The 17,221-nt window shown below is 48.1% G+C and overlaps 1 protein-coding gene across 1 annotated transcript in view; it reads left to right on the forward strand.

The window, feature by feature from the left end:
- Positions 1–17,221, forward strand: part of SNTG2 (syntrophin gamma 2) — a gene marked incomplete at both ends in the record, with an annotated part of 190,257 nt that overhangs the window by 167,963 nt on the left and 5,073 nt on the right. The window contains 2 exons of the mRNA XM_080711097.1: positions 4,320–4,412; positions 12,252–12,362. Coding sequence (XP_080567223.1) covers positions 4,320–4,412; positions 12,252–12,362 — 204 coding nt within the window. The remainder of the gene's footprint in view (positions 1–4,319; positions 4,413–12,251; positions 12,363–17,221) is intronic.

Consider the following 17,221-nt stretch of genomic DNA (forward strand, 5'->3'; position numbering starts at 1 on the left):
AATGGAATCCTGAGTAATGTTCTAGTGACTTGTGGTGAGGCGGATAAAAGCACATGGAGAAACAAAAAAACCAAAAACCTACAAACGAGGTAAGCCCTAAACTATCAAAACTTACCTTAAATGGAAATAGTGTGACGACACTGACAATTGACAGGCCAAGTAGATTCACCAACACGATGCAACTGTCTGGTGCCTACAAAGGTCACTTCAAGGGCAACAGTATAAGCAGATTGAAAGTGAAAGGGCAGGAAACTACATCTTATGACATGGGTCAGGGGACACAAGAGTGGCCATTTTATCAAGAAAAGTGGACCTCAGAGCAAAGAAAAACACTGGGTCCTAGAGAGGGATCACAGAATAAGAAAAGGTCAGCTCACCAAGAAGACTCAGCAATCCTAAAGGGGCATTTACCAAACAGCTGCAGCTATCGGGAGCAAAACCATCAAGCTTTGGCAGAAGACAGACCTACAACTACAGTTGACATCTACAGCCCCCTCAACAGCTGAAAGACAACCAGACAGAAAAGGAGCAAAGGTAGAGGAGAGCTCAGCGTGTCTGCCAATAGCACACAGCACTCACAGAGCCACCACCACCACCAGCAGAATAACCTTGATCTCCAAGCCCCATGCAGCTTCGGCCAAGACAAACCATATCCCACCACTAAACACATTTATAAGAAGCTCAGTCACTCGAGGCATGTTCTCTGACCACAGTGGGAAAAGAAAGACACTTGGAAACGACGCTCTAATGACCAGTGTGTCAAAGATGAGCTTTCGAGGCATATAAGATAGCTGGTTCTTTGTACACATTAGATTTGACTTTAGCCAGACGTGGTGATGCACACCTGTAATCCCAGTGCTTGGGAGGCTGAGACATGAGGATGGCAGGTTCAAAAGACAGCTTCAGCAAGTAGTGACACTCTCAGCAACCTAGCAGGACCCCGTTTCCAAATAAGAAATAAAAAATTTTTGAGTTTAATTTTGGATTAGAAAAACTGACAAAGGAAGAGAGAATAAACAAATTGTCGATACTGAAAATTAAGCAGAGGGTCACCATGGACTGGACACTATGAAAGGCTGAGGAGGCTACCCCGAGCTGGACACCCATGAACTGGCAATCCCCAGACCACCACAACTCCATCATGCTAGAGAAGACCACCAACACAGCCCTACAGGTACTGAGAGAATTGAGTTTGTGATTTAAAACTCCCCAAAGAGAGACAGCCTAAAGGATTCACTGGAGAATTCTGTCAAACAGAAGACAAATAAGACCAGGTCTCCACGGTCTCTTCCAGACACTAGAGTGGAGTGGGGAGAAGGAAGCACTCCTCATATTTTTACAGCTGATGTTACCCTGAACCAAAACTAGACAGAGAGAGAGGGAGAACGGACATTACAGAGCAAGGTGCTCCAGGAGAGGGGTTAGCTGAGCCTGTCGGAGGCTCGCTGGGTCCCCTGAGCCGGAGCCCTGCTCCTGGACAGGTTGTCGTGTGCGTCTGTGCTCTGTGCCTCGTGTCCTCCCTGGAAATGAGCCAGTGCAGCGGGCGAGGTCAGCTTCATCTCCCAGGCGGCAGGGCTGCCCGTCACATTCTTGCTGTCCAAACCCAGGCAATCAGTCTCTTTTTATTACTGGTATTCGAGCCGGTTTGGGGGTCTTGCTGCTTTTTGCTGAAACTCCCCAGGTATCTCTGTGCCTGAGGTGTTGTTTCCTTGGTTACGCATTGCTCTTTGCTGCTGCCCTTGGTTTATTTTGCTCCAAATCTGACCTTTCCGGCCATGTGTTTTGAATACCCATTCAGTAAGACCTCGTTTATATTTGTATACAAAAGTTCTCAAGCTCTGAAAATTTTTTAAACATTTTAGTTGAGGGAAGTACTTGGTACTTCTTTACTGAGCTTGCTAATTTATCCAGAAGTCTTTGGGAAGCCCAAAGCTGGCATCAGCCACCGAACATTGCTCTTCAGGTATGCTGCAGGTAGTAAGACAGGACATGCCAGCCCTGTGTCAGGCCAGGAATTTTGTACGTGAGATCTTTACCCATGGTTTAACAGTAGATTGAATGTTACCAGTAGGTTATCCTTGTAAGTCTCAATATGTTATACAACTACAAATAAGTTTTATGGAAATTCTCCCCATCAGTTACATGAAAATGTTTAAGGTACTCATTTCATTAAAAAAAATTCGAGCAGTTGACAAAAGTGTCTTTAAGGAAATCAATACATGTACACCCCCAGAAGCCCCATGCATGGATGGACCATAGAGAGGCCTTCCCAGGAGGACCTGAGACATGTGCCTCTATCTGAGCTTCTTCAACCCTATTACATAGATATAAAAGGAAATAAGCACATTTCACCTGTTCATGGATTTAAAAGGCGTGTTCACAAAGTGCTATGTTGATTTTTTGGCAATGCAAAATATAGCAAGTAATAGGGAAACTGAGATTTTCTCTATATAAAAATGCAAATGCTTAGAGTCTGGAACCCCATTGATTGGTCCATTCTGAAAATGAGATCTAGTAGCCAGAGGTTCTAGACTAAAGTCTTTTCTCTCCTGCATCACTGGAGAGGTCCTACAGGTGCATGGTACAGTACACCACCTCCTTGGTAACCATCTCCCATTCTGCAAAGGTCAGCCCTAGGGTGGGCTGTGAGGACTAAGTGCTGTGTAAATTGCCACCCAGCGGTATCACCTGGCATCCACAGTCCTGTAGGTCTTTTGAGGCCAATTATGTGGGCTCTAGAGAATGCAGCAATCGTCCCTGGGACATCTTGTTTCATAGTTTATCACTAGATTTCAATTCTGGAAATTGAGGAGCTTCGGAACCTAAGCTCTGAAAGTTCCTTCCTGTGGACTTCCAAGTGTAGCCTCTGCCCATCCCCAGTCCAGTCAAGGTCGGCGGCGAGTGAGCAGAGCAGCTGGGCCTGCGCTTCAGCCCTGAGACCCAACCCCCACCTGCATCCCAAACACCACTGGTTTATGGAAGGTTCACTGTGCACCTGCCGTGTGTGCGATGGTGGTGGGCAGCCTAGGATGTGCCCAGCAGTGTCAGGAGGCCAAGGAAAGGCTGAAGAAGGGTAGGGTCTTCAGCACCTTGTGTGCAGCCTCCCCTGCCTCCTGGGCCTGCTTGAGGCTCTCCCCAGAGATTAGAGGGGCACAGAATTTAAGGCGCTGGCGACCTCAGCAGGAGCTGATGACAGTTCACATGCTGCTGCGGCACTCATTTGGAGACTTAGGGAACGTCTCAGTAGAACAGGAGACGGGTGACTGGGTGTGAGACCCCCGGCCTGGCTGTGTGCCAACGGGGAGGGTGATGTGGAACACCCATGTAGACGTGAGACTGGCTCTGTCCTGCTTCTCTAGAGCAAGACGTGAGCCCTGTGTGCATGTGTGGGAGGCAGAGACGAGATCAAGCACCGTCCTCCTCTCTAGCACAAGGTCCAACAGTGATGGGATCCGGTCCTGCGGTCTCACCCCTGGCACATAAGACATGCCCAGATTTCCCCCACTTAGGTGGCCGGCCTGAGATTCTCTGCTGAATGGGAAAATCTCACCTGAAGACTAATTACAGAAGTTAGTACAAATATTTGCCAAGTAATGTTCCCTAGAATAGTGTGGCTTCGCCTAAATCACGTCTTGCTTTATGTCCCACATGACAGGGCCTTCCTGCTGCTCTTGGGCTACCCATGGCCTTGAGGCCATGAGGGAGACAAGCTGCTGAGCTTTGGCTCCTTCTCAGGCGGCCCCCGAGGGCCCACGCCACCCTCTCACCAGCCTCACTGGGCACGATGCTCCCGCACTGGGTCTGCGCTCTGGGACCTCTGTCTCTTTCTGACTGGCTTTCTTTGTGGCATTGCTGTGCTGATTTGCAGCTGCTTGGTCTCAATCTGTAGAGCAAGTCAGAGAACCACTGGAGAATGCTCTCTGGGCTCACTAGACCATGCCTGTGGGACCCAAGGATTCCCCATCCAGCTTGCACAGCAAGAGAACAGAGCGAGTTATCCAGCATGGCAACACCTCAGCAAACAGAAAGTTTAGTAATCCAGTGCGCGTTCTCAGGGGCACTTGGAGAATGGAGGTTCACTGACTCGCTTTCTTCATGCACCTTTTCAAAGCTGGAAATGTCTCTATAGACCAGAGGCAAGGAGGGCTCAGCACTGGCTGTCTACACCGTTCCTGTGGCCTAGGTCGGGTTCGTTCTGCATAGCTTGCATGGAAGGATTTCTTTTTAAATCTTTTGACTAAAGAGGAGTGAATATTGACTGAAGTTTTAAAAAAGCTGCTGAAGGATGTTTTCTCAAAATTCGTAACTTTTTTTTCTAGTCAAAAACATATGCATGTAGCTGGCAAGGAGAAGCGCTGTGCTTCACTGTGGATTTTGCTTTGGGATTCACCTGCTTTGACAGCAAGACGAAGGTAAGATGCCCACAGTCACTGCACGCTACCACTGCAGATGAATCACTCCTCAGCACGTGTCTGATACGGGGAGGCTCTGCCCATCTCCATCAGATCCTCATGCTCTTAATCACCTAAGTGTTAAAATGTTCTCCAAACAGAAGGCCATTAATCTGTCATATAACATTTCTGAAAATTCTACTCTCTATGCTAATTAAGAGGGAGTGGAATGGGAGTGTATCAGTATGATGAATGCTACTGTTAGCAAATAAAATGTTAACAAATTTGCTTTAAAATTTTAGTAGGCTTTTAGTAGCAAGTTCTAGAGGGATTCCTTGGGCATGCAGAGCAGCTTATTTCATAGGTGGCTTGAGAGGGAACCAGGAAACAGCATTTTAGGAAACTGTGTCTACATCCAGCTGCTTCCGGTATTTTCCTTGAAGGATGGATCAAAGGGACATCCTTACTGCCCTGACTCAGGCAAGGCTGCTTCTGCCTGGCTACTAAAACCCTCCAGTTTGCAGGGAAATCTGTTAGGGGCATTCTTTTCTTTTCTTTTTCTTTCTTTTTCTTTTTTCATTTTTCTCTTCCTTTTTTCTTTCATTTCTTTCTTTCTTTCTTTCTTTCTTTCTTTCTTTCTTTCTTTCTTTTTTTTTTGCAATACTGGAGATGGAATCCAGGGGCATTCTACCTCCGAGCTATACCCCTGGCCCTATTTTTTTTATTATTCTTTATTTTGAGACAGTCTCACTGAGTTAAAAGGGCCTCACTAAGTAGCTGAGGCTGTCCATGGACCGTGATGCTCCTGTCTCGGCCTCCCAAAGGCTGAGATTACAAGCCTGTGCCCCCACACCTGGCTATGCACCACCACGCCTGGCTTGTTGGGAATACTCTTGCTCCTGTAAAGTTTCATTTTGATTGCTTGGCTCTTAGCACAAGTGAGTCCATTTTGGTCTGGAATTTGTAGCCTTTGGCTGGAGCTCAGTCCAAAACAATGGCCTCCCCTGGGTTTCACCGAGGACCATCTTCACTGCCTTTGTTACAGCCCGTGTGCGGCCTCTGCTCTTTGGGGCAGCCTCCGCACGCTCAGCTTGAGCCGGTCGATGTGGCTGAGTCAGCACTGCATGAGGGAAGCCTGCTCTCAAGCTCTCAGAGCTGGTGTTCGTTTTCTCAGTTTTTTCAGGACTTACAGGGTTGAAACCCTGGGGTGCTCTCTTCCGTGAATTAGCCTCTGCAGCCCGTTCACATGGCTCGTGCCCAGCACCGTCTTGGGGAGTTGCCCTCACTCCTCTCCCAGGTTTCGGCCAGGATGAATGTGTACCTACAGAGGCTCGAGATATCTGCGGGCCGGTCTCCTCATCAGATGTGGAGGGCACCTCTCCTGGCACCAGGGGCACCTGGGTGGAGGCTGTCCTTGTGGCTCAGCCCTGCAGCGCACAAGATGCCCAGCGCAGGGGACTGTCCGAGCCAGTGGCCAGCAGTGCAGAGGCTGAGATGCACTGAGAGCCGGGAGGCTGCCTCCTCTGCAGGAATCTGGGGCCAGAATGTCCACTAGCGTTGTTGTTTGACTTCCTCACAGGGAGATTGTTAGGGTATCTTTCCAGGCGGAATACTCACAATGCTTATGATAATGGCAAAACATAACTGCATAAAAATTAATATTAAGGGACTTTATGACTGCTGCCAGCATCAAAGGCCATCCTTTGAGCCCTTGGGTTGCAGAGCTGGCCAGTGGCTGGCTTCTGGCCCTTCTCAAGTATTCTTCACACTGTACTTGGGCCATCATATGACCTGCCAGTTATGGCATCTATGACTTGTTTCTCATGTCATCAGGAGCCAGCCTCACCACAGGTGTCCTTCTGAGATAAGGGTGGAGATGGAACTAGTGTCCTAGGGCAAGGAGAACCCTCTCCTCAGTCAGCTACCTATGAGACCCAGTGTGCAGCTTCCGTTTCTCACTCTGGGTCTGCAGTAGCCATGCATGTCAGGAAACCTGACCTGGGACTCTCCCGAGCCTGCTCCCAGGCGGGCTGCATGTGTCTTCTCTGGCTGCCCTTCCCCTGCCTTTGGAAGAAGAGGCGCAGCCCGAGCCGTGCTGCCTGTTACAGGTGCCCACGGGATGCTCACTTGTGTTTCTGCCCAGCTCGCTCACGGCGTCTCTGTCTGAGTCCAGGAACCAGCACAAAGTCTGCAGGTGAATCTGCAAGAGTCCTTCATCATTCCTCAGAGAGGCTCACCATGCCCACCACTGTGCTCACATGGCTGAGGTCACACCATCAAGACACACTGGACATGAGCTCCACTCCTGGTCCCCTGGAAGAGGGGTGCCCGGCTTCCAGAACCCTTTTCCTGCTCTTCTCAGGAGGCCATTAGAAGATCCAGCCTGGTTTTCGCAGATTGTAAGAAACAGCCCTCCAACGTCCAGCACCGGCCTGGCCTCTCTGCGTCTTTCAATGCAGGGTGGAATTTGTAGGCTCAGGGTTATAGGTTTCAATGATTTCTCTGTTGACATGAATGCAATTATGAGGATAATTAGATGATCATTGATATGAAATAGTTATAAGTGTGCCTTACGCATAAGTCATTATGAAAAACCTCAAATAGGCATCATGGATAGAAATACTTATATTTGGATTTGCCATGCTCACATTCACAGATAATTAGCTTCTCACATAACTAAGACACATTTGTGTGTTACTTGGTTCCAAAATTAGTCCCAGAATGTAGTAGTGATTCTCATTAACCAAAGGCCTATAGAAATGATCAGGGTTGAGGTGCAACTCAGTGGTAGAGAGGTTGCCTTTCATGAGTGAGGCCCTAGGTTCAATCCCTAACACTGGAAAAAATTTTTAAACCTTGGCTTTTGATAACTTCCCAGAATTTAGTCCTGGACATCAGACACACACACACACACACACACACACACACACACACACACACACGCGCGCGCGCTCCAATTTCATGATTCCCACTGCTGTACTTACCAGAGGAAAACACGCCATTGTGGGAAGCATCAGTCATCACCAGCTACCTACTCTCAACACCAGTAAAGAAGAATTAAGCAGGAAAAGAAACCCATTTGCCCATGGGATGTTTTCTATACCTAGACAAGAAGTGAAGACCATTGCCTATCCAGCATAGACTCTATGTCTGGATTAAAAGTACTTTAAAATCACTAAACAAGAATAATCTAGAACGGCATTCTGGCCTCTGGAAATGGAGCACATCACTGCTAGGAGAAGGACCCCCGCCCCCATGTCCAAACAGGACCTTTCCCATGCTCACCACCCAGGAGCCTTTGAAGAGCTGGCTCATTTCTATATGTAGACCTTCTATACCAGATCTTTTATGCTCTGGATGTTCCCTGCTCGAAGCGGCAGAAGTGAAAGTCTCTGTTCTGTGGTCATTGAGGATGTGCAGACTAGCTCAGTGCTGGGCTGGAGCCCTGGAGCCTGGTCTACCAGATGGAGTTCATGGTTCCTGGGAAAAACAGACAGACCCGTTTTTAAAAAAACACTGAAAAGAAGGTGACTTTCTTGTGAGAGAGAAAAGGAAAATGTGGCTCTGACCTGACTGAGGCGGGGAAGGGGGGAAAGAGAATCCCAAGGAAAGAAAGGAGGAGAATCCTTCCATCCACGGGCTCTCCTCAATGTCATCGTCTGGTTCTGCCAACCCGGCCATACCAGAGAAGAGTCCAGTGCTATTTTTCACGGTCAGTATTTTATAAATCTGTCAAGTCACTTTTCACCACAGACGCTCCAGGCTTTATGTGTCTCCACTTGAAGGACTCAGAGTCATAAATTATTTTGAATTTACTTAGAGGCAGCTGGGGAGAAAAGCAGGGAGCTGCTTCTCTACTTCCTCTGTAACTCTTCTTACAGAAGCCTTTTTATTGAAAATTTTAAACAAAGAGTCTGTTAATGATAAACTCGGGAATGCACAGAAATAACTTATTAAGTAGCGCAAAGTACACTTCTCAGCATATACCAAGGACAAACAACAGCACAGAGCAGGACTGTCCCCCAGGCTCACCTCTGATATGGGTATATCGTGACCTTGGAGATATTCCTGCATGCAAGAATTCTCCTCTCCACCTCTCACTGTATGCTCCGCTGAGATGGTCTGATCAACCTCAGAAACTTAACCCTTGATGGGCTGCAACAAAACTCTAAATTCGTTACAAAGGAAATGAGCAGTGACGTGATCATCATCTTTAACAAAACCTGAAACTGCAAAAATAAATTGTAAACATTAGCATGTTTTGTGTGGCATCCTCCGGGTAGCTGTAAGCCTGATTTTAATTATTAAAACCACAAGAAATGTTTTCAATCTTCCAAGATAGAGAACTACAAGTCAGGGTCTAGGTGGGTCGTTTAGTGGTAGAGCACTTGCCTGTAAGCGTGAAGCCCTGGGTTCAGTCCCCAGTCCCCAGGACCGTGCACACACACACACACACCCCTGAGAGCTGGGAGTAAGGACTCCTCCAGCCTGTCTCTACAGAGATTGTTTTGCAGAAGCATTTGGGTGGTGAGCAGCCACGAGGCAGCACCCTGGGCCCTGGTGGGAGAAGCACACACTTACCTTCAAGGCCCGATCCTGAATTAAGAAGGGCCAAGAGAAATCAGACTGATACCCAGAACGCTTTCAGGTAAAATGTGCAGAAACAGCATCTACAGTGGAAATCACCGCTCATTTGTTTTTTGGTTTTTTGGTTTTTGGTTTTTGCGGTACTTGGGTAGAACCCAGGGGCATTCTACCTCCAAGCTACACCCCCAACCCTGTTTTTTGTCTTTATTTTGAAATAGGGTCTCATTGAATTGCAAAGGGCCTCACTCAGTAGCTGAGGCTGTCCACAAACACAATCCTCCTGTCTCAGCCTCCCAAATGTTGGGATTACAAGTGTGCGCCACCACCCTTAGCTAAGCTCATATTTTTTTGAGAAACATTACTTTTCAGAGAAAACGCCAGAGAGAGTTGGAACTGCCCACATTCGTGACTTGAGAATGGAGGCCTTGAGAGGCAGACTCCCGAGCGCGTTCTTACCTTGCAGTGACATTCCAGAGGCACAGGAAGGAAACCGGCAGAGACCGGTCAGCTGAAAATGCTTGTCTCACATCACCCCGGCAGGGCTGTGTGCCAACGCTGATAGTACAGGTGGTAGAACTAGCAATGCAGGTGAGCAGTGGTGTGTACACCGCACAAGGAAGCATGTGCTCAAATCAGCAAATGTTAGGACACTTGCTGTGTTGTAAATAACGGACCAAGCTGGGAGTGGTGGCCCATGCTTGTAATCCCAGCATGTGGGAGGCTGAGACAGGAGGATCACGGTTCGAGGACAGCCTCAGCTATTACTTAGTGAGGCCCTTTGTAACTTAGTGAGACCATGCTTCAAAATAAAGAATAAAAAATAGGGCTGGGCATATAGCTCAGAGGTAGAACACCCCCAGATTCCATCCCCAGTACTGCAAAAATTAAAAATAAAATAATGGACTAAAAAGATTATAATATCCTAAATCACTTAACTGTAAGGACCATTTTTAATCCATTAAACTTGTAATTCTCTATCTTGGAAGACTGAAAACATTTCTTGAGGTTTTAGTTACTAGAGATCAGGCTTACAGTTACCTGGAGGATGCTACACAAAACCCGTTAATGTTTACAATTTATTTTTGCAGTTCAGGTTTGAATGGGCCTTTGGCACAGCTACTTTTGTTGTCTTTTGTATATAGTATTTCAACAGCAGCCGATGGTGCTCTGTAAAATCTGAATGCGAGGTTTCTCTGTGATCCCATCCAATGAGGGTCGCCCATTCGGGCTCTTTTTCTTCATGAGCAAATCTGAACCAAGTGCTGTTATTATTTCTTCACAGTATATTTTTGTCATTGCTGCTTTTGTGAGGAATTTGGAAAACCTTGAGATTCAAGATTTCTCTGGCTTCTGCTGGTGAAAATACACATGATCCTTGGAGCTTCTGTGGAGGCTAGCTAGTCCATATAGTTGAGGACAGGAGACATAGCTAAACCTACGGCGGATTAATTGCACCTTTTCCAGCTCACAGAGAGTGTGCTGAAGAGATGCCCGGGGGGTGGAGCGTGTGGACCCTAGGAGGGCACTCTGAGAGCAGCAGGAGCAGGGTGGGGGTCCTCTCGGGGAGACAGTGGCAGGCAGGAAGCTCTGGGGGCAGGCAAGACAGGGAGCAATGACAGGCAGCCGCCCCAGGCCTTCCCTGCCTTCCCCAGCCAGGTGTCTGGCCTGTCACTGATAACAGCCCCTCCATTCCCATCCCAAGTCCCTGGGACCTCACATAAAACCATGTTCTGCTAATAACCTGAATTTACACACATTCTTTGTTTGGGAACTCACCACCATGGGAAGCAGTGACTGCAGTGTGGCTCCTGAGTATCCTCCTCTTGGAGAGATTCTGAGTTCTGAAGGGGCCCTGGTACCTGGAGTCTGCCTGGGAGGGCAGAGGGTCAGCTTTCCCACTACGAAAATAGAAGAACTACCATGACTGTCCAAGGCCCTGCGGAGCTCCACATTCCCACAAACCTTGAGGAAACGTGGGCTCTGGCACTTCACTGAAATGCAGACCCCATGTAGCTCCTAAATCCAGTACAAAGGGAAGGCGTGACCAGAATCCAGAGCCTGGTGTGTGGGCGGTGAGTCCAGGGGCCAGCGGCCAGAGGAACCAGTGCTCTCAGAGTGCCCGCATCCCAGCCCCCATCCTTTGTAACATTTGAGAAAAATATGCTCATTATTTCAAAATAAATGCTTTTAATAGAAATTTGACCTATAGCTGGCTAAAATATAATTGCTGTTTCCTACTGGGACCTTTCCAAGAAGATAAAGACACGTTATAATGAAATATCTATAATTAAAGACTCTTTTGTAGAAGACAGCCATTGAGTCATTGTTTGCTGCAGGCTACTCTTATTAGAGTAAGAATGTATTGACCACATTTCATTTCTAAAGTACCTCAGCAAGCAGGCAGTGGTTTCTGTAGTCTGTTAGAAGGCAGCTTCACTCATGTGTTACTGTTGCTTCTTAAGAACTTCAGGTTAAAAACAGCTCTTAGGCCAGGCGTGGTGGCACACGCTTGTAATCCCCGCGCTTGGAAGGCAGAGACAGGAGGATCGCGCAGGTTCGAAGCCAGCCGTGTGCACTGGCTTAGGAGACCCTGTTTCCAAATAAAAATGTAAAAATAGGTCTGGGAGTGTAGCCCGGAGGAAGAAGGGCTTCCAGGAACCCCAGTACCACCAAAAAAAAAAAAAAAAAAAAAAAAAAAAAAAAACCAGCTCTTAGCCATGGTAGGCTGAAGGCCAGGCCCAGGTTCACATTTCGCCTGCAGTTGAGGTCCGTGATGGGGAGGGTGTGCGTTGCAGGGACTTTACCGTTCTTCAAGCAGAAAGGGGAGCAGAGGTCTCATGAAGCATAGAGGCTGAGTGCAGGAGACCTGGGAGGGCAGAGGGGAGATTAAGGACCAGAGGTGTGGCCTGATCTCCCTACCTTCTGCTGGTTGGGGGAGAGGGAGCTCAGGCTCAAGAGAGCAGTTAGCGAGACGGAAGAAGGTGTAGGCAGAGGCCCGGAGAGGCCTCCCGTGCTGCAGGAGTGCAGGTGCTCCCGTAGACAGGCCGTCCAGCTCACTAATAGGTGTCAACTAAGTGCACGAGCTCTTGCTCATGAGTCACTGATTGGCTTCCCTACAGAATGTGCCCGGGCCTTAGGCCCTCCTGATGGTACTTCGCCCCTTCACAGGATGCTCTGGAGGTGTAGGCCCTCCTCAGATTAACTCCTCTCCTTCCAGGATGTGCTCAGGAGGCTTAGGCTCTGCTGATGGCTGCTATCTTCCCTCCCTCACAGGATGTGCTCTGGAGGTTTAGGTTCTCTCAGCTCAAGGGATCATCGGATGACGGAAACACTCGAGTCAAGCTGCTGTTTCAGAATCCAGACACCAAGCAAATTGAGATGAAGGTAGGGAACCGCTGGCCTCGCGACACTCAGGTTCCACAGGAAAGAAATCCACGGGAGAAGACAGTCTGTCCTGAGTGTGAGTCCCCCTTCAACTCAGACAAGAGATGGCAACTGAGGTTTACACGAGATTTCATTGTGATCGATGAAACAAATCATTTGATACTACTAAAAACAGAACCTAAAGTTATTAGAACACATGAGCAGGAAGTCAACATTTAAAATTCTCCAGGTGTCAAAATTTAGTGGAACAGCTTTACAAACTGTGCGAAGGTTTGAGAAACTGTCTAGAGCACTAAAAGCAGTTTCTCTGTTCAGTAAAAGGCCTTAGACACGACTTTCAAATTCACTGCATTGAGGTGTCATTTTACTATCAACAGGAGTTGATTTTTTCAAACTCTTTATATAAATGTTTCATTGACAAACCAGTTTTAATATAAACTAAAGATGAACAAAAGTGTAAATTTAATGCATTGGAAAATAAATGTTAAAAGAACAATTTGAAGACCATGTACACATACAGTGCTTGGAAACCGACTGTCAGTACTTCTCATGTGCTCCATTTCAATGAAATTATCCTGAGCAGCACATCAGGCATGCCATGGTAGATGTGAATGTTTAGAGTGGTTTCTACCCTTTCTTGGTTGAGCTCATATAAGTACATTTCAGTGTGAAATTGTACAGACTTAACTTCACATTCTTAGAGCGTGGGCACTGGACCATGAAAATGCTGGCTGTGGACTGCATCCAGCCTGTGGTCTTGTAAGGTAAAGAACGGGTGCTGGGCTACTGAGGGGCTATCCTCTCTGTGGCCTTGCCCTGAACAGAGTCCAAAGGACTTAGTACCAACCGGTGAAAATCCTGGGGAGAGGGAGGGAAAGGAGACTTGTGATTGTTTCATAATTGGGATTCCACTTGCCCTGATATCACCATCACGGGTAGAATTGGACTCGCCCCCACATCCCCTTGATTTGCTCCTTTGGGGGCCTGAGGCAGGAGAGGCCAGCACGTCCCTGCTCCAGCCCTGTCCTCTCTCATGGTGCTCGGGGGAATCAGGGTCACCTGGCTCTGGGGTTATGTAAAGGGTAAACCAGCCCAGCAGCTTTTGCAGAGACTTTGTCCCCAGGACCCAACTTGGGGGGCAGCTGCTCACCAGCCTTGGAAGCACCCTTCCATAGGTGGTACCTGTTTCATAGGATTAAGTGTTTTATTTTTTATCTTGTGATGATTGGTCAACATTTGGTTACCTGTTAAGTAAAAAGAGTGGAGGTGTCAGATTACCAAAACCAGCTCTAAAATGTGACCTGTTAATGTGGGCATGCGGCCTTGGCACATGCTTACTTTCCTGGAGTGCTTCACTTAGATCGGCTGAGTTTCCTTTCCAGTTGGTGGGAGAGAGAAAGCCCCGGGGAGCTGTTGAGCTCACAGAGTGGGTACAGAACAGCAGGGCTGAAGTCTGAGCAGTTGTAGGAAGGGAATGCATACTTTCAAGTGTGGAGAATCAGCTTCACATAGCTTAGGTGTCTTCATATGTAAGACGCATGGACATGGGGCAGCAACACCAAATACGTAAGCCTGTGCCCCAACTCTTCTGCCTCACCCAACGCCAGCCTCCCAGGGCCCTCTGCTGCCCCAGCGTGAGCTGGGGAGTGGGAGGCAGAGGTTTAACCAACTGCAGGTCCTGGAGGGGTCTGTGCAGGTGAAGGACCAAAGACTCCACATGATGCACCAAGACGCCCTAGGAGGACCAGAGCGGCGCTCCACCGTACCCCATGGAGTAGCACGCATGTGCATGACCACAGGCTCCTGACATGGACCGCGTGGCCGTTTTAAGAAACGACCTTTGCCAGCTAAGTTCTGCACTTATTACAGCTCATAAGATGCAGGAAAAGTTAAATCCATGAGAATTCTCAGAGCTGATACCTGGCTTAAGCAAAGAGCCCCCAGGACTGAATTCAGAATTGAGCATCAAAGCCAATGCCAATATTTGATGTGAGCAATAGATAGCATTCATAATAGAGAGATTATATTCCCTTAATGTGTCAGCTGGCAGGAGTTTCAGAAAAATATTTCTATTAGCTGCATTTTCTAGTTAAATTAAAGAAAACCATGGACCGAGGTTTCCTTTGCTCTTCGATCAGAAATCTTTCCGTAATTTCACTGGGATATTGCTGGAGTGTGTGGTGCCTGTGGGAATCCCCAGTTTCTCTTTGCACTGGGGTCGGTGGTTCCAAAGCTCGGGGCTCATAGAATGCAATATCGATCCCTGCCACTCCTCACTTGTATACTGAAGTCCTGTTCAGGAATTTGGGCTGACTTCATAATGATTTCAGTGTTGGAAATTTGAGGTCACAGTGTTCTTTAGATAAGATACTTTTTAAGTGTCTTTTGCTCTTAAAGGAAGGGTGTAGAGAAAACAAGAACCTACACACAGTGTCTATGTCATACTGTTGTGTGTAGCTGGCTCTGTGTTATTTCGTGACTTCCAGTTAGATTATGAGGATGAGGTTTGGAGTGTTGCAGAGAGATAGTACCCCAGCCCTGGAAGTGTTTCCTGCTGTGGCCCCAAGCCTGTTTTGTGTGTACTGCTTGCAGTCTAAGGGGTTTGTTGTTGTTGTTGTTGTTGTTGTTGTTGTTATCATTTTGTTTTTGCCTCACATGGAGCCTCTGAGGGCCAGCTCTACCCTAGTCTTTGTCTTGGGCACATGGTCCAATATACATGTGCACTTAATAAATATGAAATCAATAAATGAATGAAGAAAAACCGAATTAGTACACAAAGAACAAAACACAACGAGGACCAATACACTCACAGAAGTCTCACCAGTTTCTGGGGAGAAAAGGATTACTCTTAGCCCTAAAATAAATGCTTTAATCACTACACGGCCGTGCTGATACAGTTCCCATTCTCCCATATGTGTATCTCCGAAATAGAAACGGGTCGGTGAAGCGAAGCACGGTGTGACGGAGAATAATTGCGTCTTTCGGAGAAATAACAGCACGCACTCTTCACTCTAATAGTCTGCGAGGCTCCCTCTGCCGTCAGGGAGCCAGCCAGGCTGGTCAGACAGAGAAGAGGGCTGAGCGTGGGCACGTGTCTAGAGCCCCATGGAGAGAGAGGATTTGCTGTCTGGGAAGCTGGAGCGTGGCTGCCCAGCCTTCCTGCAGAGCAGGGACTTAGCCCTTCACTGCCAATACCGCTGAGTGGGTCATGCTGAGAAAGCTATTTCAAAAGCCAGACGGTGCCCACAGAGAACAACCACCCAGGCAAAGTGCTGTCAAATAGAGAACCTCACGACCCCTTGCATGTGGGAACCAGGGCCTGCAGAGGGTCCTCTGCAGAAGGACATGAACCAAACAGAAGAAGCCAGAGAGGAAGGGAGGAGCCACTCACCAAGGGCATGGCCCTTCGCTGCCTTGTGAGACCATTTTGTGAAGTCGCTTCCCTAGGAAACTTGCACAAAAACAAAGCTTAGTTGTTCTCCACTTTTTGCCTGTCTTTCTTTCTTTTTATTTTTATAGCATTTTGCCTGTCTTTCTGTCTCTCTCTTTATTTTATGAGTGTTTACAGCAGGCTATAAGCCTACTCTTTCCAGCAAGACAAAGAAGCTAGCCAGCCACTTTTAGCTGTATGCACTCAACACCCATGTGTTGGTTTTGAGTCTATAGAACCACAGTAGGCAAACAACAGAAACGTGGTTGAATTAAATCTCTAAGCCAACAGTGCAGGGGCAAGTATGTCATCCTCCAGCGGTGAGTTGAGGGTAATGACGATATCGCTCACAGGTGGGAAGTGTCTGGTCTGGCCCTGGAACCCTGGCTCTCTGGCACCTCACATCCACCGCCTTTCCCGCATCTGTCTACCTCTGGGACAAGCCACCCCATGTGGCGCATGGAGATTGCTCCCTAGAAATGAACATTCCTGCAAGGTCTCTGCAGTCGATAAACCCTGAGACCAGAGAGAGGGGCATTTGGTAGCAAAGACAGAAAACGGAGACATGGGATGGGGTGACATTAGGGCTGGGTGGACCAGGCCTGGAGCAGGAACCCAACACAGGCCCCACCACACCTCAACAGTGTAGCCTTGAGTTGGCCCCAACAGAAATCGTCAGAGTGGACAAAGATCCCTCCACATGGTGTTGAGGGTGCGTAGCCTGGGTGCCAGACCCAGCTCCCTGACCATCTCTCTGGATCTGGCTTTACCAGCCCCTTCTCTGGGTGTGGACAGTCTTCTGGGTGTGGACATCCTGCAATCTTTGAGGCGTCTCTCCAGTTGGGGCAGGTCCTGAGGAGCCTGTCCTGCATTGTGATTTTGGATCACCTTGCCCCGGGAAGGGCCTGATTTGCTGATATCGCCTGAGCAGGAACTACCCTCATTATAGTCGGACCTCAGTGGAGAGAGGTCTGAGAAATGAACACATCCCGTCAGGAGAGACCGTTCCATTCATAATATATGATCACTCTGTAAAACCAGAGATCAAACTCACGAATGCTCTCCATAAAGCTGTAAAATAGACACAGTCTACCCCGTATCCACACATCTTAATGAGTTCAGAAACTCGGGCGCACAGAGACATCTGTGGTTAGTAAGAGGGAGAGCGCAGCAGGCTTTGGGCCCAGGTCTCCCTGGATCTCTGCGCTCCAGGCCCTAATCCAGACCTCAGCCTCTCTGGTGGAACCTCGGGTGCTGCTCTTCAGGAATCTCCTGGGAAGAGCTGTGGCAGCAGAACTTTGGGGTGTATTCTTGGACATTTTATTACACAGTGACCTCATGGCGTCAAGGTTCTGAAATCCCCAGCAAGTAACACAGCAAGGCCCTGCGGGGTTCCTTGGACCCCCCACTTCAATCATGAGTACTACCA

The sequence above is a fragment of the Muscardinus avellanarius genome (genome assembly GCF_963383645.1).
Source record: "Muscardinus avellanarius genome assembly, chromosome: 15".
NCBI lineage: Eukaryota > Metazoa > Chordata > Mammalia > Rodentia > Gliridae > Muscardinus > Muscardinus avellanarius.